The sequence below is a fragment of the Strigops habroptila genome, chromosome 20, assembly GCF_004027225.2.
Source record: "Strigops habroptila isolate Jane chromosome 20, bStrHab1.2.pri, whole genome shotgun sequence".
In the NCBI taxonomy this organism is placed as follows: domain Eukaryota; kingdom Metazoa; phylum Chordata; class Aves; order Psittaciformes; family Psittacidae; genus Strigops; species Strigops habroptila.
The window spans coordinates 777,850-798,820 of record NC_044296.2 but is presented as its reverse complement, the minus strand read 5'-3'; the positions used below and the strand labels follow the sequence as shown (position 1 = coordinate 798,820).

Below are 20,971 nucleotides of genomic sequence, written 5' to 3'. Positions count from 1 at the left end.
ACGCAGCCCCGTTGGCCGCGGGGCAGCGGCAGCCGCGGGGCGGTGACAGGCCGCGGTGGCGGCGGGGCGGCGCCAGGCCCGGCGGGCGCGGAGCGGAGCCGCTCATCCCCGGTGCCGGTGCCGGGCCCCGCCGCGGGCCCCTCTCGCTCCTGCGCCTTTAACGCGGCGGCTCCCGCCGCCTCCCAGCTCGGGGCCCGGCGGCGGCGCAGCGAACATGGCGGAGTCCGGCGGGGCCGAGTTCGCCGCGGAGCCGCCGAGCAGGTGAGCGGGGCCCGGGCGCGGCCTGTGCCGGGGTCCGAGCGCCGGGCGGCGGCGGGGCGGGGCCGGGGGGGGCCCGCGGCGGCCGCGGCGCTTCTCCGCCTTCCTCCGGCGCCCACAAGCGCCTCTCGGTTCATCTCTGTGGCCTTTATCGGCGGCGGGGCCGCTCGCCGGGGGTCGTGCGAGGCGGAGAGCCCGGGGGGGGTGTCCTGAGCAGGGCCCCGCGGCCGAGGGCCCTCTGAGAACCGTGGAACCACGGCATGGTTCGGGTTGGAAGGGACCTTAAAGCTCCTCCAGCTCCAACCCCCTGCCACGGGCAGGGACACCTTCCACTGGAGCAGGTTGCTCCAAGCCCCTGTGTCCAACCTGGCCTTGAACACTGCCAGGGATGGGGCAGCCACAGAACGATGATAATGAATAATAACACTTTCCCTGGGGGAGTTCATGAGGAGGAAGGCTGAGGTTGAGGCTTTAAACCAGAGAATACTGTGAGTTGCACATAGACCCCGCTCAGGTTGGGTTTGTAGAGGCAGCAGGTTTGTAGGTTTACAGAAACACCGTGGATTTGGTGGTTTGGGCCCATTCTGTTGAACCCCGTCCCCCTCGGCATCAAACCTCTCCCTGGGCGGCTGGTTTTGGTTCTGGAGGGTCACTCGCCCTTTGGAGGCAGCGCAGGGCTGTGGTGGTACCTGGGCGGGTGTCGGGGGGGGCTGGTTGTCGGTGGTACCTGTTGGCAGCAGAGTTTCTGTTCCCAGGGCTTTCCCTGCTGTCCCCATCCAGAAGTTCCTGTGTTGGACTGTGTTCGGAGGGCTGTGCTGTCTGTCTCTGGGATGTTGTGCTGTCAACCTGTCACTGCACTTCAAAGCATCGTTTAGCCTCTATTTAACTCTGTGTTTGCTCCTGAAATAACCACCCTGTATGTCATGCTGTGGAGAGGGAAGCCCTTACAGTCTTTGTTCAGCACCGGTGAAGCCTGTCTGAGTTTTTACCTTATATATGTGTATATATATACTTATATATATTTTATTTCCTTTTTCCTAATGACCTCCTGTGTAAACTATATGCTGTTGCCTGGGGCGTTTCATTTTATCTCTCTGCAGCTCCTTTTCCTCCCCTCTCAGAGCAGAACTCCTTTCACACGGGTGTAGGGCCGCTCGCTCCGGAGCTTCTCGGCGCTGGGTGTGTAGCACTGAGAAATGGAAGTAATTTGTTTGAGGGCTGTGATAAATCACCCAGAGTGGAGCTGCAGCAGTTGTGCTCCCCGAGCTGCAGCTCCGTTGCGTTCCCTATTGCTGCCTGTTTATTTTCTTTGTTAGTTTTAAAGTAAAGCTCGCTGAAGTCTGGATGCTGCTGCTTGTTGGGTGTTAGGCTTCTGTTGTAAAGGATGGATGTCTTGGAGAATTCAGGGGAGAAACCTGTTGGTGGATGTTGGACACGCTGCATTGGCTGTGTAGGGCGAGAGGAGAATTTCAAGGGCATTCCCTGTCAACAGTGATTCCTTGTTAGGTGCTTCCACTTGTGACTTTTTTTGCACTTGGTGAGTGTTTACTCTCTATGGCAGAAGGACAAAGTCCTCTCTTGCTGTTACACACATGCCATTTCGGCGGTGCACTACTACTCAGACAGCAAGGGCAGAATTTCCATCTTTGGAATTGCTACTGCATGGCTGCTGCTGGTTCCTGTGCGTGTGCTGCCTTCCAGAGCAGGGACATCCATGGGTCTGCTGGGCATCCCGCGCTCTCCTGCGATAAGGAGCAACACGCAGTGCAAGAGGGCACGGACAAAAGGCCCTTGACACACTGTTGGCATGAGATAAGGCCATTGCCGTGCACTGGAAAGCAAACAGCCTGAATCTTCTCATCTGAAATAAACTTGCCTTCCCTCCCGTCCCCCCTTTTTTCCTTTATGGATAGAACTTCCTGAGTTGCAAATGGGTTTCATATTTTACTCCCAGCTCTCCATATCACGTAGAGGGAGAGTTTCAGGCTCCAGAGTTCACTGTGTAGTACAGTGCTGCTCCTGGAGATAGGCTTTGAGATTGGTGAGTAGAGAGGAAACAGGGAGATCCATCAGTGCTCCCAGTGAGGAAAGCTCTCGGTGCTTTAGACAGCAAGGTGTGAGAGCTCTGCTGCAGTGCTGGTGAGGAGGGTTGTACAAAGCAGGGTGGCAGAGATCTAGGAAAACCATCTCAGGTGCTGGAGAGGACGTTACCGTGCCAGCCTTTAAGCAGGAATTAATGGGGGTTGTCCAGACAAGCTGCTGAGGAGAGCTGCACGTCTCCAATTGGGAATAATCCCTTGAAGATGGGCAGGAAGGCAGCCAGGGCGTGTAAGCGCATTTCAAAACCTCTCTAATACTGTTGTTAGACGCTGGTGTGTTGGTTGAAAGCAGTCCCAACTGTCAAACCCAGGATGAATGGTCGAGGGAGGCCGGCAGGTCTGCCTTATCTAGAAGTACATATGTCTGGGTTTGCAGCAAGAGAAAGTCAAACCGAACTCCCCTGACCTTATTCCTTCCGAAGCGAGCGGTGGGAGAGAGCAGCAATGTACAGGAGGATGGGGTAAACCTCATCGGGGGAAGATAATGATAAGGGCTGTGAGTCTGCCTTGGTTTTGTGCTCCTGTGATCTTGCATAGCTTCACTCTTCAATTAGACTTCTTCTTTTCTTCCTTCTGAAACCGCTCTGAGTTCAGTTTTGTGTGGTTTCTACGTTCCATCCTCTGCCACATGGCAATTTTAAACCAGATTTAGTTGTTAGGTCTGGTAGACGTGGTGTAAATGTTTACGCGCTCATTGAATCGCTGTAAAAATAACTTCTGAGCTGGAGGTTTCGTTCAGACCAAAAGTAAACTTTGGTGATTCTTTAAAGGCCTTACCTCCAAGGGTCATGTAGCGTTAACTGCTTTGGAAGGAAGAGCCCTGCATCACAGGATGGTGGCTCAAGCCTCCTTTCCAGTTTCTCATTTGTGTGGAAGGGAAGTGCTGAACTTGCACAGAAATCACTGACCTTAAGAAAAGCTTTTGCTGCACTTCTGGGGGTCTTGGTTAATTCTGTTCAGGTGAGGTGACATGGAGCTGGTGCAGAACTGAACTGCCCAAGAAGCTGAGAACCATAATGGTGCTGTAAGCCTGTTGGAAGGTAAGTGCAGAGGATTTAGGTAAGGGCTACAAACAGCTGTGGCGGTGAGAGGGTTTCATCCTGGAGCTGAATTGGAGCTGGTGTTCTGACGCCAAGTGCTGGGCAGCTGCTTGCATCTGCTAGAAAACACGGTTCCTTTAGTCTGCAGTGACGGGATGGTGGGTTTTTCTTGTTTCTGCTATTTCATCACTTCACATTGTTTGTGTTTGACATCTCCATCACTTCATGTTGTTTGTGTTTGACATCCCTCGCTGCTCCGAGGCACTAATCTGGAGGGTGGAGGTGCAGTGAGCGGAGAGGCGTGTGCGGAGCGCTGCACGCTGGAGTACCTACTCTGCATGTAACTACTCCTGTTGTTTTTATTGCAACGCTGCCCAGGCGATGCAGGCGGGTGCCAAAGACACAGGCTGGGAGAAACACTGCTCCGAGCACCTCGGAGGCTGACTGGGAAGTTGTTCCAAGGCGTGGAGCAAAGGGTATGGCGCTGTGGGAGAAGGTCCCAGAGGGATTTGCTTGGTGGGGGGAACTCTGCCTTGCTAGAAGCTGCTGGCAGGGCTGGAATGGGCCGTCCCAAGCAGGAACGTGTCACAGTGGGGAGCTGGGGAGCTGGGACAGATCCCGATGGATTTTTGGATGGAAGTGCCATGGATCAGCTTTGTTTCCAAAGGTGAAAACGTGATGGTGGAGCGGGGTGGAGGGAAGCGCACGGTGGTACCTGGAAGGCCAGCAGCGCTTGGGGCTGGCCCCAGTGTCACTTTGGGGTGGCCTTGGTGGCTCTGCTGTGCTTCCCGGCACCACTAGGTGCCTCTCGGCCTTTGCTCAGCGGCTCTGCCACGGGTGCTGCTGCGGGAGCACCCGCGGAGCCACCGCTCCGCCTGTGAAAGGATGGTTCTGCTTTTTACACACCCTGCTTTGGTCCAGCATCACCGTAACTGCCCGTTTCCCAGAGCCGGGGTCGGCGGGTCGCCCTGGAAGGTGGGAGAAACGTGAAGCTGCTGAAGGCAGCGCTGCCAGCAGGAGTATCGAGTGTGTAAAGAGCTTGTACTGTGGATACACAGGGAAATCTTACGTGGTGTGAAATCCAGCGTCCTTTCAGGAGTGCTTTGTGGCTGGGAGCAGCACCGGGCAGCTGGATTCCTCACTGCTGTGATGCTGCCACAGTCATTTATATGCTCAGAGTGATCTTTCTATCTGCTCAGTTTGTTCCTGGCTCGGTGGCTTTAGGTTTGGGGCTGACAAGAACATAATCACAGTAAAGTTGGAGGGGTGGGTAGCATCTTCCCCTTCTCAGCCATTGTAAAGGCTGAGGCTGTGGCAGGGCAGGGTGGTGTTAGTGATGGGTGATGTGTGTTGCCTGCTTCACTGTCTGCTGCTGGAGGAGGTTTGGGGCAGGACTGAGAGAGCCCCAGGAAAACCCTTGTACAGGACAAGATCCTTTGTGGTAGCTCTGGGTGTGGGTAGAGAGAAATAGCAGCTCCTGGTAAAGGATGTGCTCAGCCTGACACTTTGTGCCCCTCCGAAACCTTAATGCTGGTAGCAGTGTGCACATCCAGGCTCACAGAGCCCCCATGTGAGAGTTGCTAAATGAAAAGGACCAAACTGCTCTTCCCCTTGCCCTGGCACCGGCACCGCAGTGGCTCTGGCTCTGCAATAGGAACATTTTAAAGAATCATAGAATCATAGAATAGTTAGAGTTGGAAAGGACCTTAAGATCCAAGCCCCCTGCCATGCTTTTTCCCTTTCCCTCCCCTAATTTGCCGCAGGTACAGCACGTACTGACCAGTCCCTCACATGAAACTCCATGAGGTAGCACAGAGCTTAATGTGTACAGATATTTCACCTTCCATGTTTTTGTTGCTCCAATGCTCCGTTTGACCAGGCCAGCTTCTGACACACATCCAGCTTTATTAGTGCTTTTAGCAGAAACCAAATTCCCACCTCCTTTGGCTTGCAAACAGCTTCCCATTGAAGCCTGGGAGCAGAATGTGTTTGTGTGTGTGTCTGCTGGGCCCTGTGTGAGTTCAGCTCCGAGAAAGGAAAACAGGGATTTGGAAATGTGTCTGGGACTTCTGTGGGGACCACAAAATAATATTTAAAGAAAAACTCAATTGAAAAGCCTCTTGCTTCAACTCGCTGTCTTACCTTTGGGTTACAGGGTTGCCTTGGTTCCAGCTTGGGAGAAGTAGGAGGCAGATAAGCAAATAAGGGGATTAGTAGGACCTGATTCAGAAAGCACTTAAAAACGAAGCATTAAGGTACCTCATGGCTTCTGTGAAATGTGGCTTTCACTGCTGGGTCACTAAGGCAAGGCTGAATCAGGCAGCGGAGGGTCTGGGAGCCCCGTGGTGCCCAATCCCATCCCAGTCCATCTTCTGAGACCTCAGTTCCTTCCTTCCTGCTGGGTCCCTGTAATAGAGATACGAAGGATTGGTTTGTTGGGCACGTAACTCTCCTTCAGTTTTGAGACTCAAAGTGTTAAAGACAAACGTGGAGACTTTTCAAACTTCGCTGTTCAGCTTCAGGCGTTTTACAGACCACTTTTTCCCCCACAAAGTGTTGCTCCTTCTAAAACTCAGACCCGTTTATAATCTCTTTATTTGAGCAGTCCAAATTGCTAGTCACTTTTAGAGATATTAGTCTCAGGCTTTCTACTTGTATTTATTGCCTTGGATGAAAGAGAGGATGTCAAGAGAGGAAAATGAGAGGAGGCAGAAGAGAGAAATAGGAGAAATTAAGGGAAGGAGGTGGAAAAGGGAACAAAGAACTCGATTACATGGTTTTGCTCACATGTTTTTCCTCAGGATGATGATGTTTCTCTGGAAAACATCCCCTTCGCTCCACGTGTTAATATTTAATTAGCTGCTCAGCATTAAGGGCTTATTGTTGGTGCTAATTTGGACAGGGAAGCGATGGTAAATGTTTCTGAGGGGGTGCTGGTGCCAGTCGTGCTGCTGGGCTGTAAGTAGGTTACGAGGGCAGGTATTTTAAGTCACATTGCCTGGCAGCATCTGCTCTTCCTTCCACCCAGACTTCAAGGAAACCTCCTAAGGGGGTGCAAAGGCCACGGGACCGTGTCCGAAGCGCCTGGGAAGAGGTTGTGAAGCAGCAGATCTGCAGCAAAGAGCTCGGCCTTTTCAAACTCCCGTAGCGTTCGTTAGTGTGAGGTGCTGAGAACTCATTTTCATCATTTGGGCATGTGATATAAAGCCTCAGGATCTGAAATATTACAGTAACCATGGCTACCAGTGACTTATCTGAGGGAGTTTGACTTTTGTTTTGATTTTAAGTGTCTTGATTGTAGTTTAAAAATCAGAATCTGAATGTGTTTTTTACTTAGGCATGAAACTAAAGGCATTAAATGATTTGCATTATTAAAATATCTATAATGCTGCCTTTCAAAGGTTCTTAAAGAAGGCCCTTAATATTCATACCCTATGTTCTAAATAAAGTTACTCTTCAGCTTTATGTTAGTTCTGCTGCTCTCACCATAGGAAATCTCCTGCAGGCTCCAGCGCTCCGGAGGTGCCTCGCTGGCTGTTTTGCAATCCCAAATCCTTTGTTTCTCCCCAGAAAAGCTGTGGCACTCCATACTCCGTGCACGTGAACACACACACGCTGCTGCTTTTCCTCCTTCCTCTTCTGCACCCCAGCCATGCCCCACGGGGTCCTACCTTTAAAGCCTGTGTTTACTGCAGAGGCTGCTGCTGGAAGTTTGCCCTGTTGGAAACCCTGCCAGCCCCTGAGTCTCTCCTGTGTGAGAAATCACCGAGCACCACCTGCCCGGAGAGTGGGAACACGTGGCTGGATGTTGGCAGGGATGCTGAGCTGGGATGGAGAGCCAGCCCCGCTAGCACCGATCCATCCCTCCCTCTGAGGAGGACCACGTTCCACCAGGAGGAAGACGACAGGCAGTTGTCTAGCAAAGGATTCAATCGCTGAAAGGGTCTCATCTGGCCTGGTGTAATTCCCTCCATTTGTACTTGTGCAGTAGTTGCAAACATGCTGAAATATGAACTCATGCTTGGTAAGCCTTTAATTCCAGCTTTGATGTTTTTAATCATCAGGACAGATTTGGTAAAAATGATTCATTAGCTTGAAACGCATCTGGGATGACACGTGATGTTGTGGAGGATCCAGGATGCAGAGGCAGGGGACGGTTGTTCTTTGGGATGTTCTTTGTGCCTCATCTGAACTGATTCTTGAAGTACGGCCCTTCAATACCTCTCAGCCCATCAGCTTTAGAGGCCTCTTGGGCACTCAGCTTTGCCTTCAGGTGCCTCCTCTCTGCATCTGTTTCTGGTCAGAACTCCAGCAGCCCTGGCTCAGAGCATGCCAGCTAAGGATGTGGTCAGCGCGCTCGGGGCAAGGATGAGCACATGGCCAAGCTCCTGCAATAGGTGAGCAGCAGAAGGAGAATTTCTGGCCTTGTTTGCCTCCCCTGCCTGCTGTCTGCCACTCCTTTGACCCTTGCTTTAACATTTGCACAAGCCTGCAATGTGTTTGGGTTGGTTTTCCCCAAGCTGAGGTCACATACACCGTGCTGAATGAGCTCTTACCCTGCGGCAACTGGAGAGGATTGAAAGCAATCTGGCTTCAGAGCAGCAGCTTGGAGACAAATCCCCAATCCCATTACTTGATTCCTGGTAGTCCCTTTTTGAAAATCAGGTAACAGTGATGCTACCAGTCTTTGAGGCTGCTGCCCAAAACGGAATCCACGTGCCTGTTGAATTCCAGCTGCCCTCACCATTCATGTAATGGATGCAGTGAATATAAAGGCACCTTTCACTGCTACAGTGATTTCCATATGGAAGGTGGGATTTCTGTTTCTGTAAAGTCACCTTTATACCAATGTATTCATGTCAGAATCCCTGATCATGCAAACATTTTCAGATCCCCTTCCCCTGTGAATCCTACGGGATGTGCAGTGGAAATACAGCTTGGTGTGAATGTGATTTTTATGCTTTACACTTTTCGAAGGGTAGATTTGCCCGGGTGCAGCCAGACACACCGGACCCTGCTCCAAACTGGTGTGCTCAGCCCCTGCCAAAGGATGCTCCAGCCACAGAAACCTCCGCACAGCTCTGCCGCAGGGGAGGGACTCCTCTCAGTGCTGTCCTTTTGAGGACAAAGACCAAATCCCAAGGAAAATTCCAGAAGCTCTCCATCAGAAAGGGAAGGAGCAGAATAAACACTTTGTTACTATTGTGTGATGAAAGGCTTTTATCTTGAAGGCATGTTCTGAACGGCTGAGGAGTCCATGCGACTCTTCGCAAAGTTTGTCTGCTGGAACAGATTGTTAAGCAACAAGAACACGGCATATCCAGATCCCGAGTGAGACAGGGACAGCCACACAAAGGCGCTTTCACATGTTCAAGGCTTCCTTTTGTGCTTTATTTCTGTTAAGTCTCTGACATCCAACTGCTGCTGCTCTTCTTCCTCCCTTCCCAAAGGAGCGGGAGGCGAAGCCGTGCAGCAGAGCACACGTGCCCTGTGGCGCAGAGCCCGGCCGGAGCCGAGCCTGCTTTTGTCACATCCCCCTTTTTACCAGCCCCACTCCACGCAGCGCTTGCTGCTGGTTTCTCACCTCTCCTTTTCCCACTTTGTTTCTTGTAAAGTCTCCTCCGTGATTTCTCAAGCTTTGTGTGGGTTTTATTTTCCTTCTGGGTTTGTTTCTTCTAAAAATTCTTTTTGTTTTCCAGACCGAAGACTGGACATTATTAATGCTTTGCTTCCTGGGCTTTTCCCCCCCGGAGGATTACGTAGTCATTGGATCCTTTTATTCTATACCTGTAAACAGACGAAGGAACTAGTGCAGGGAGTTTTGCTGGGGTAGCTGTTCACAATTAGCTATTGAAATGAATCGCACATGCAAACATGTTTATTCCAGCACAGAAATATCCACCCGGCCACATTTAGTCCTCCATCTATTTTAAACTTACACTCTGGTTCTTAACAATGCCTGTAAAACTTAATGGGAAAAAGGGAAAAAGAGGACTTCTTCTTCAGGTCAAGTTGTCTGAAGAGGCACCTGCACTGGGAGGGTTGTGGGTCTGGTGGAAGCAATCATGTGTGGGTAAACCCTTGCGTTGGGAACAGGAGTATTTCAAGTGGGGGTGAAAAAAGTGCTGAAGAAAATTCCCATGAGAGGAATCCTGCAGGAGATGGAGTCCAATGGAGTTCAGGTGAAGTCGGGAGTCACCATCTCCAGGTGAGCTCTGGAGCTGCCTGTGTCCAGCGTGCAGCAGAACGGGTTTGCTCAGTGAATGGTGCTGTGCTCAGAGGCAAGATCTTTTCCATGCTCAGGCTCCGTGTTTCCTCCTCTCACTCCAGCGAATCAAAGCCATTATTCCAGTGAGGAGAGTAAAATGAGTTTGACATGATGAATATTCGTGCGCTCGCCCCTTCCAATCCCTTTCCTGTTTCACGATGGGAAGAGCTGGAGTGGATAGTCACTTCTTGGCTCGCGGAGTCATGGATAAAGGTCTTGTCAGCAACCGACTTTTCGCTAATCCTTTTCATTATAGGAAGGATGTTACAGCTGGACTCCAATTTCTGAACTAAGACTTGTTAGTATGCTTTAAGGCAGGAGTTTCAGATCTGTGCTACAAGAAGCACAGTGGCTGGTAGCAGGCATCCCGGTAGAAGCTGGTATGAATTTTGAGGAGCATTCTCAGGCTTGAGTTTTGAAACAGGCTGCGGAGATTCGCTATCTGCATCCTGCAGCATCCCAGAGAGCTCTGGAGCTGCTCACACAAAGCGCCTGCCCTCTGGGTGCTCTGATGAACATCACAGATTTCCCCTAACCCGCCTCTTCTCAAAGCTTGCAGGAAATGACAATCCGATAAGTTGGGCAAGTAGCAAGTCCTGTCCATTGTTCCTTATTGTTTGAGGATTGTTTACATCCCCTTTTTTGTTATCCCATCTCCCTGACTCTTCTCTGACCTCGCCTACTTGTGTTGTCCATTGTGTGTGGCTTTTGTTGTTGTTTAGGTAGTGAACTCTTAGGGACAGTTGGTAGCATGTGATGGGATCATACAGCCCTGAGCACGCGGGGAGCCAGGCTCTGTGCTATTTTGTTTAGCTTTGCTGGTATGTTCTACCTAAAGAATAATAACAGTAATACCACCCTTTAAGTACAGCACTAAGCTCACTCTCTCACTGCAGACTTGGGATCAAGTAATGCAGCCTTCCAGATTGGGAATGATCTGTTTGGGATTATTTATGTCATGCTTCCATAACATATTTCTTAAAATGCAGCAAGCAAATAGCAGGATGCATCCAAACTCATCAACCCCGTCCTGAATACTGCTCCTTGTGTGTGTTTTCTTCCTCGGATCTTGATCCTGAAAAGTAGTTCAGAGTTGGACTAAATTTGCCAGTGAATTTAGGATTTCAGGCTTCTGTGGGTGTGAGTGGACCCCACTTGGTGGGACCTGTGTTTTGGGCAGGGCAGGTTGACCCACTATTCCCTTGCTTGGGAAATCTGCAGCATAACTGTTGTTATGTTCAGAGGAGCACAGAGCATCCAAGTCTCTTCCACTTGTGCAGAAATGCTGCTGACGTTCACCTCCAAAGGCAGCATTCTCACTGACAAGTGCATCTGAGGCCAAGTGGATCCAAGAACGATGCTCTGCCCTGGGGAACACGTGCAAGAGGCTTTGGGAAAACCAAGGAAATATTTACTCTGGGAGGGGACTGTTTGCAGTGCAGTTCAAACAGTTGACGTTATTTAGAGCAGCCAGTGCTATGTAATACGTTGCTTTTGCTCTTCTCATGAGGGTCCAGCATAGGGCCAGGACCCAGGAGGGCCAACAGGGCTGTCCTTGGACAGCACAGAGTATCCAACAGCTGCAGGCAGGAGAGGTGCTGAGAAGAATAAGCAACTGTGACTCAGTCTGCTGGTTGAAGTCAGGGCCAGGGTGGGCTCTGGGGTAGTTGTAGTGTGGGGACCCCGATGTCCGTCGGAGGTTTTGGCCTCGCTGGCTGGTGTTTGGATGGTCTCTGAAGCCCACGTGTGCTGCAGCGTGACGGGTTGTCGCTGATGGGAAAGGGTAATGTAAAAATCTGGAAGTCTCTTTTGTGCTGGGAGAAGAGAACACATCTGAGGTACTGATGTCATGATGTTCTGTGTGGCTGTTGAGCTGGGAATTTGTGTTCAAACTGCTTCACGTTACAGATCTTCCCCAGCATGCTTTGTAGGTATACCACATATTGTTTTAATTTGAAACCAGCCTGTCTCTCTTGTTCTGTTTTTAGCATGGCTGACAAGAACAGCACCCTGAAATGCACGTTCTCTGCTCCTGGCCACAGCACCACTCTACTGCAGGGACTGGCCTCGCTCCGAGCTCAGGCTCAGCTGCTTGATGTCATCCTCACTATAAATAATGAAGTGTTTCAGGTTCATAAAGTTGTCTTGGCTGCCTGCAGTGACTATTTCAGGTGAGAATCTGACAGGGAAGCAGGCATTTCTACGTTTCTCATTGGTTTTCTGTTTCCCCATCCTCCCTCACCCCAAACCTTCCCACCACACCCCAAAATCACCCCCATGCACAACCCTTTGGGGGTCTGCTTTGCCCCACGGAGGTCGGTGGGATTACTTCCAGGCATGTGGAGCCAATTCCTCTGCATGCAGAGGAGGTGTGTTCGACTGCAGCCGCTGGGCCAAGATGCAAGTTCAAGGCCAGGTCCTGAACCCTCTTGGTAGGTGCTGCTGAAGAAATGGGCTTTTGCCCTGGAGCTACCTGAGGTGATTTCCAAGAGGGCTCTGAAATGAGTCATCCCATTGAATGATGGTGCCCACTGTACATACAGTCCTGTTGTCTTTAAATACCACTGACCTGTCCACAGTGATTACTGTTCACAGGCTGAAGAGTGTGAAATGCTTTGGATGCGCATTCTCCAGAGCCCCAGGAGACAGAGGAGAGTTGTCCCATCTTGTGTGGGTAGAAAACTGAAGCACAGAGATGAGTGTTCTCAGCAATTAATGCAGAGTGAGACAATGGCAGAGCAGGAACTTTGGTCTTAAGGAAAAATACGTATTCATACATCTTGCCTCTGTCAAGCTCTTTCGCAATGGTTCTCTGGCATGGAATAACTTCTCTGTTGAGTTAGGGACCTTTTCTGGCAGCACCAGGAGCAGCGTCAGGTGAGGGCCATGCTGGAGGCAAAGGGTATAGGGAAGGTTCAGAACAACAGAGAGCTCGACCTGAGGGTTGTTCGAGACTGCAGGTCATAGCAGGTAGGGGTGGAAGAGGGCTGTTCAATGGGGTTTGCAGTCCGTCACCATGTCGGTTCCTTCCTGACCTGAGCAGAAAGTGAGTGCTGAGCAGGTAACCACGAGCAAGGGACTTCAGTGTCCCTTGGTGTATCTCACGTATCCCTTGGCCCACTTCTCCAGCTGCTCTGACGATGTCTGTCTTCTGTACACACATATTTTCTAGGCTGTTCCCTTCTCTCTCCCTTTGGTAACATAAACCCTCCAAGCTTATCGCTCTCCCTACCAGGCATGTAATTAACCATGGAGCTGATCTCCCACCAAATGCTAATAGCACTATTTGTATTCATAAATGCTGTATGCAGTGCCACTGCTAGTGTGTTTTCCCTGTCGAAATGTAATTGCTGAGTAGGTTTCTTGTTATAACTTCTGTGGTGCTAAGGAAGGTTGTCCTGGGGAACAATGGCAGAATAATCCAGCTTTTGAAAATACTCTGGTTTTATGCAGAGAGGGAGGGGAGGAAAAGAGTGAAATTGAGGCATTTATATAATAATCAGCATTTTAGAACCGTAGCGCTTCTTAAAGGAATTGCATTCCACTTTGTCTTCATTATTGTGGCAACAATAATGCTTCTCTTTCTGCATGCTCTGTGTAGCTAATGCACAAGCACACATGTGTCTGCACATCCCTTGGGGCAAGGGATCAGGGCTGCGTGCTGTTCTGGGACCTGGGATACACGGAGGGATTTTAGCAGAATGCTCTCATGCTGTATGGACAAATAATTGTGAACAGGATTCCTGGTCACCCGGTTACGGAGAGCTGATTTCATATGCAGGTATTTCCTCATTTAGGTCATTTAGGATTTCTTGGGTTTGTGCTGGACGGCGGCAGGTTTGGACAGGAAACTTGGAACTCCTGTCTTGTGACAGTGTTCCCAAGATATTCCTTTATTCCTGTATCGATGCAGAAAGGCAGGGTCCGTTCAGCATTTTTTCTGCCTAACTTGCACCTTAGAGTCACCACAGCTTCCTAAAGCAGCTCTAATGACACCGTGCCCTCAGAATGGATTTACCTTTCTGATGGAAGAGAGTGGGTTATCGATGGAAAACCCAGCTCCAAATGTGCAGGCAGCTGCCAGCAGTTCAGAAGGTCTTTGCGTGGCAGCCTGCAGCCTCGCTGTGGTGTGTGCAGGGTGGCAGTGGCTGCTGCAGCTCCCTGGAGCCGTTCTTCCAGCAGCCTGCTTTAACTTCGGCTTCCCCAGAACTGCTACTGCTTGTCGAATGCTACCCAGAGCACAACCGCTGCCCCCGAGCTACCCATCTCTAACAAAACCTGCTGAAATTGAATGTCGGTGTATAAAAACCCAACGTGCAGTTGTGTCCCCATCACGCCCGCAGGCCCCGGCGCTGGGAAACGCAGCACTGCTCCAGCAGCAATGGTTTATGAGATGTCTGCGTCAGGCCCTGGCGTGGTATGTGCTTCCTGTGGAATTTAGAAGCCTCCCAAGGAGGTGATCTAGGGCCTAATCTCTGCGTGGCCTGGTCAACTGATGTGCTTGCAGCTGTGCTTGAACAGAATCTTGTTTTTCTCCTTGTTTTCTAATTGCCTGCTAGCCCCCTGCCGTTGTGCTGCAACATGACAGAGGTTTCTGAAGTGGCTGCAACTCCTATTTCCCTATTTACTTAAGGCGTTGGGATTGAACCCTGGAGGGGAGGTTCTCTTGTGATTACCATTAGATATGTTGCATCTGCAATAGTTGGATTTCGTAGCCAGCCTAGGATAGAACGGGCCAAGTGACGGCAGTGCCGCAGGCGAGCTCAGAGGGTCGCTGACCTCCTAAACACAGGTTATTCCTTCTTTGTGCTCACACATCCTGCACGCTTTAGGGTCTGGTTACCACCCTCTGCTGGTGCAGATCCCGTTGTCTCCTTTGGTTGTTGAGTATCATGGATTCCTGGTGTCGAGCGTACTGCACTCCCTGCTCTGGTAGCTCTACCCACTTCTCGAAGCTTTGTCCTGTGGTCCACTCTTAGTTATGCTGCCACAGGATTGAAAACCATAACTTTCTGGTAGCTGAATATTACTTCTCAGTGCAGTGTTTATGCAAGCTTTATGTAAGTAACTGCATACTCTTAATTTCTCCTGGCTTTTAGAGATTTAGCCTTGATTTATTCCCCTCCCTCCCCATCCTCCCTGAGGGAATCAGTATGGTTTAAAAGAATAAAATACAATTTTGAAGTGATGCATCATTTTACATGTATTTAAAAGGGGGTGAAATCTTTGTTTGTGTTCTTGACCCCCAGGGCAATGTTTGCAGGCGGGATGAGAGAAGCCAGCCAAGATGTGATTGAACTCAAAGGTCTATCTGCAAAAGGACTGAAGCACATTATAGACTTTGCGTACAGCGCTGAAGTGACTCTTGATCTTGACTGCATTCAGGATGTGCTGGGAGCTGCTGTCTTCCTCCAGATGGTGCCTGTCGTGGAGCTCTGTGAAGAATTTCTGAAGTCTGCCATGAGTGTAGAAACGTGTCTCAATATTGGGCAGATGGCCACCACCTTCAGCCTCGCATCCTTGAAGGAATCAGTAGATGCATTCACTTTCAGGCATTTCCTCCAGATCTCTGAGGAAGAGGATTTCCTCCACCTGCCGCTGGAGCGCCTTGTTTTCTTCTTGCAGAGCAATAAGCTGAAAAGCTGCAGTGAAATAGATCTCTTCCGTGCCGCCGTCCGGTGGCTGCAGTATGACCCAACCCGCCGTGCCAACGCCAGCCAGGTCCTCTGCCACATCCGCTTCCCGCTGATGAAGTCCTCGGAGCTGGTGGACAGCGTCCAGACCTTGGACATCATGGTGGAAGATGTCTTGTGCCGGCAGTATCTGCTGGAGGCATTCAACTACCAGATCCTGCCCTTCCGGCAGCACGAGATGCAGTCCCCTCGCACCACCATCCGCTCGGATGTCCTGTCCCTCATCACCTTCGGTGGCACTCCCTACACCGACAACGACCGCACTGTGAGCTGCAAGGTCTACTACCTGCCGGATGCCAGCGTGCGGCAGTTCAAGGAGCTGACGGAGATGGAGGTGGGCAGCAGCCACTCCTGCGTGGCCGTGCTCGACAACTTCGTCTACATCGTTGGAGGGCAACACCTGCAGTACCGGAGCGGGGAGGGAGCTGTGGACATCTGCTACCGCTACGATCCGCACCTGAACCAGTGGCTGCGCATCCAGGCCATGCAGGAGAGCAGGATCCAGTTCCAGCTCAACGTCCTGCACGGCATGGTGTATGCCACTGGTGGGAGGAACCGCTCGGGGAGCCTGGCCTCTGTGGAGAAGTATTGCCCCCAAAACAACGAGTGGACGTACGTGTGCTCCCTGAAACGCAGGACGTGGGGGCACGCGGGAGCCACGGTAGGAGGCAAGTTGTACATCTCAGGTGGGTACGGCATCTCGGTGGAAGACAAGAAAGCCCTGCACTGCTACGACCCCACCATGGATCAGTGGGAGTTTAAAACCCCCATGAACGAGCCCAGAGTTCTGCATGCCATGGTCAGTGCAAATAGCAGGATTTATGCTCTGGGAGGCCGCATGGACCATGTTGACCGTTGTTTTGATGTTTTGGCTGTGGAATATTACATGCCTGAAACGGACCAGTGGACCACGGTGAGCCCGATGCGCGCGGGGCAGTCGGAAGCAGGCTGTTGTTTACTAGAAAAAAAGATTTATATCGTAGGAGGGTACAATTGGCATCTGAACAATGTCACCAGCATTGTGCAGGTGTATAACACCGAAACTGATGAATGGGAAAGGGACCTACATTTCCCAGAGTCTTTTGCTGGGATAGCATGTGCTCCCGTTATCCTGCCGCAGGGAATGACCCAGAGATAACTACGTGCGACGCCGTCAGCCCGTGAAATCGCCTCGTGTTGCATGTGATCAGATGCTGTGTTGCTCCTTTGTTGTTTGCAAATGGTATTGTGCATTTTGTGGGTGAGGGAAGGAGAAAAATAGCTTGTGTTCCCTCCTCCATAAAGTCCCTCCTCCTCTTCTGTAGTGTTCTGGCAAGCGTGTTCCATCAGAAGCACTTGTCAGCTAGTTAGACTTAACAGATGTTACAGCTGGAAAAAGCTTTTCTCTTCCTTATTTTTTTTTTGTTGGATGGGGGGTGCATTTGGCCAACTTTTCATATTTTTGACAATATTCCACCTTGCAAACCATGGCCAGCTCAGGGGGCACTGGGGACTGGGGGATGTTCAACAGAGTTCAGGTGTGATTTTTGTATTAATAGCTCCAAAAAATGGCTGTCGCTGCTTTGTTTTTTTTTTAGCAAACAAACAAACCAAAAGCTGTAAACCACACTGACCTCCAGAAGCAATAACGGGACAGTGGGAGCTCCAGGAGCTCAGGTGCTTGGATCGGGAAAGCAGATTCTTGCTTTCCAAAGGTGACTTTTTGGGTTTCTTTCCCCTTTTCAAAGGCGAATACTGAGCCCTGCACACCTCTGGTCTCCGTTGGTTCCTCATTGCTTGGATCACACTGCGATACCAGATCCCTTCCTCACCCCCTCCAGACAGCAGCATGATCCTCTAGTCCAGAAGTTCTCCCTTTCCTGGGGCATTCAGCGTTTGCCACACTAAAGCCATGTCAATAGCTGGATTATGTACAAATGAGCAGGATTCTTTTCCTTATGAGTGCCAAGAATTTGGCTGCCCTGGCAATAAGAGCTGCGGCCGCTCAGCTGGGCTGAGCCCCAAGGAGCACCCAGGGGCTCTGTTTTGGGTCCTGCTGTCTTTGCCTTGCCACCAACATGTGTTCATCCAAACTCCTTTTGTACAGGAAAGGGAGTGGGTGCTACTTCTTCAGAAGCTTGAAGGTTTTCTCCCTCGACTTGTCAATAAGCTACTTGGCATCGTAACGTGATGGAAGTCGAAGTAGAATGGGGTTTGTTGTTGTTGTTGCCAGTGGGTATTTTAAATGAAGAGATTAATTGGAAGATGACTCTGTCATTTTTGTGACATCTGTGTTTGCTGCACAGAATTCGGTTCCTTCCTGAACTTTCCTCCAAGCCATTTTTTCTAATTCATTTGACCAATTAATAAATGGAAAGTTTCTCCTTTTATGAGGTTTTCTGTTCCAAGGGCTGTGTTTGTACCCAGACAAGTTTGATTTCGATGTATGCAGCCGCCTTTTTAGACAAACTTGCGTTCTGCTGTTGAATAAATACTGTGCTGTAACCCTTTAGAGACAATATGTAACGTCTGTTTTGCTAGTGCATCCTCGAGCAGGCCTGTGTAAAGCATGAGCTCCATACCTCAGATTCACACAAAGACATTTAATAATGAAATCAAAGCGCCTTTGGCTATGGTGCGGGGAGGGGACGTGCTCACTCGGTTAAGAGTCTAAATTTAGGATAAAACAATGCATAGTTTCATCTGCTCCTATCTATCTGCTGGTTTGCAATAATGAATCCATGGAAGGTGCTCGTCGTTGTACGCTGGAGGCTGTGCTCCAGCTCTCAGGCAGTTAATTCACTCCATTCTCCATTCGGTCTGGCGCAGAAGCGAGAAACGCTGCACAACAGCCTTGGCAGATCAAGCAAGTTTTGAAGGGATGAAATGTAACTCGATACAAGCCTCAAAGTTACAAAATAATGCATTTTCCTTTGTTTTAATGCTTCCATATGTTTATTAAAAGGGCATTTTCTTAAGGTAGTAACAAATGGAAGGTTACGCGCTTTCCTGTTTGTCGAATATGTTTAATCCTCTTCTGAGTGTGTCATTCCCTCATCATTGCCTTCCTGAAATACTTGAGTATTCTTCTCTATTTCATTTAATTTTTCTTATCAGAAGGATTCCTGTGGCAGCAGTTGATGCTTTGGGGGTTCTCTCATAGAACGGGCAGCTCTAGTGCTCAGGAGCCACATCAGAAGCGGAGAACCCCGCAGTGACCGGAGGGGGCATCTCTTCACAAGGAAACTGCTTCTGAGGTACGTGTGTGTGTGTCAGGGGGTAAAGGGGGGGAAAGGAAAGACCCTTGAGAACAACGAAGCAGCGTGTTTGGGCTCAGCGTTAAGGTCAGCCTTGCAAAACCAAACCTAACCTCTGTATCATTCCTATCGGAATGGTGGCTCTGGAGACGGGAGGATTCCCAAAGCTGTTCTGGAACTGCATTGAATAAACAGACCAACTGTCACCTGCTGTGCAGCAAACCAGCCTGGAACGAGCATTCCCAGTCCCTGGCGCTGTGGAGCAGGAGCTGGGAAAGGCTTCCAGATTCCTTCACCCTTGTGGCAGAGCATTGCTGCTCACCACCTCTCCCTGCTACTGGAATGTTCTTTTTATAGCAATATAAATAATTATTTTTCATAATGTTAGCTGGAAATATTCTAGCTGTTCTAAATTTAGCAGAGACTGACTAAAATACTCGTGGCAGTGTGTATCATCCCCATTGATAATAAAGTTTGTTTTGTCCTCCGAGGTACGTGGCTTTGGGCTGGTCTGTGCAGAACCTCTCTTAGTTGAAGAACAACTTTGGGTTTGATTCTTTAGCTCTATGGCAAGAGGGGCTTCACATAAATACCTCCAGCTCCGTGGCTGGGTTGGAGAGAACCATTCACAGGATGCCCCACGACAAGGGGGCTGGGTTCCTCTCTTCAGAGTGAGCAAAGGCAGATAAATGTCTGATTGCACTTGGAGTCAGTCAGTAGTCTCTGGGCAGCAATAAATGTTATTGGGGTAAAGCTGATTTGGTACTTTTTAAAATACCCTTGAACAGATGGGGAGCAGTAAAAGCCCAGCATCTCTAGTTCTAGGTATGTGCAGAGTATGCATGTCCCATTAGGGACTCCTGTCATGGCCAGGATAATAGCTTCTGTCTTCTCTGATGTTTTATGGGCCTGAAATTGTACTTAAAACTATAAAGCAAGCAAGTACTGGAGCTTTTGGCAGGGCGCAGAGTAGCCGGAGATTGGGAATGTCTGCATCCTATTAATGGTGTCATTGACCCTTTTCCAGAGGGTCTGTCGGCTCGGCAGTCCGACTGTCATTCCTCCCTATCCTAGAACCTCGCTAATTCCCGCAGACGTGTCCTCGCGCTCGCACCGGGGTCTCGGAAGTTAACAGAAGTTAACAGCAGCAGAAAATCCCTTTGATTTACAGGGTATGCAGGCGCTGCCTCCAGCTCCTCGTGCCCTGGTGCTGCTGGAAAGTGATGCTGTGCAGGAGAAGAGCTCGGGACCTCTCGCAAGCCACATCAAACCTCGTCAGACGTTTCCACTTCCATAGCTGTGATAAGGTCTTTAGTTGCCGAAACTCCGCAAACTTTTGGGCCATTTATCATGCTGGGCTTATTGAAGCCAGACTGCTGTCAGAAGAAATAAAACATGTTCCCCAGTGCAACTCTAATTATGATTTTTAGCCAGTTGTGTAATGTGCAGAACTTTATTTACAATAAATCTTCCAGTTGCTCGCATAAATGAATGAGATTTCATCACTTGTGACTCGAGCACCAGGAAAAGGGAATGTGGCTGAATAAATCCGCAGTCTAGCCTGGGTGTGTTGGCACGTCAGGTCAGCCTTGCCTTCCGCAGAGGGCTCAGCTATCTTGAGTTTCACCTGGGAGCATCTATATATCACACAGACATCTCTCCCTTTGAGTTATTTTTTTACAGAGACAGCTTAGATTCTCCTCTGCATTTTAATGGTGAGTAGGCACAGGAGCATCCCACAGACTCCTGAACTTTTGTCTTTCCAAACTGAGCTTCAGCAACACAACTTTGGCACTTTGCAGTTGAATATTTCAACTTTAGGTAGAGTTTCACAAAGAAGTTTTAGAAGTCATTTGTGGGGCAGGTACAACATTGAACGTTCCATAAAGGGAACACAGAATGTGCTTTCTGCTTGGAAGCTGCTGCTGGTTCAGCTGCACAACCTGAAATCAGCCTCAGATTGTGAGACAAAGGGTAAAGCTGGAGCAGGGAGCGAAGGGGGGGGGCTGCAGGAGGGCAGCACCGGAGCAGTGTCTGCAGTTTGCTATGGAAAACAGAAAAGCTGCTCAAGGAAAAGCTTTCCGGAGGTGTTATAAAGGAAATCAAAGGTTCTGGGCTGGGTCCCGGGGGCGCTGCCGTTGCTTGTTTCACACCCAGGCCCCTGTCACACAATTAGCTAGAAACTGGTTTATGGCTTCTGATAAAACGACCTCTTTCCTGGCTGTTGTGCAGGCGCCCTGGCTCCTCTGCTCGAGGGCTGCAGCCTTCCCCTGCAGCCACAGGAGCTGCACTGCGTTAACACTGCGGGACCTCGAGCAGGATTTACCCTTGGAGCTGAGGTGGATAGTTTTGATGTGTATCTTCCATTCATAATGCT

The 20,971-nt window shown here is 50.0% G+C and overlaps 1 protein-coding gene across 6 annotated transcripts; it reads left to right on the top strand.

The window, feature by feature from the left end:
- On the top strand, window positions 1-19,082 carry KLHL26 (kelch like family member 26). Of its 6 annotated transcripts, XM_030509477.1 has the most exons (4): window positions 5,150-7,794; window positions 8,375-8,628; window positions 11,654-11,836; window positions 14,915-19,082. In XM_030509477.1, the coding sequence occupies exons 3-4, from the start codon at window positions 11,655-11,657 to the stop codon at window positions 16,494-16,496; spliced, it is 1,764 nt and encodes a 587-aa protein (XP_030365337.1). In that variant the 5' UTR covers window positions 5,150-7,794; window positions 8,375-8,628; window position 11,654; the 3' UTR covers window positions 16,497-19,082. The 6 variants fall into 6 exon arrangements, 5 of the variants coding, with proteins under 5 accessions (XP_030365340.1, XP_030365336.1, XP_030365339.1 ...); XM_030509476.1 differs by lacking the exons at window positions 5,150-7,794; window positions 8,375-8,628 and adding an exon at window positions 56-261; XM_030509479.1 differs by lacking the exons at window positions 5,150-7,794; window positions 8,375-8,628 and adding an exon at window positions 3,602-3,873.
- The last annotated feature ends 1,889 nt before the right edge of the window (window positions 19,083-20,971 follow it).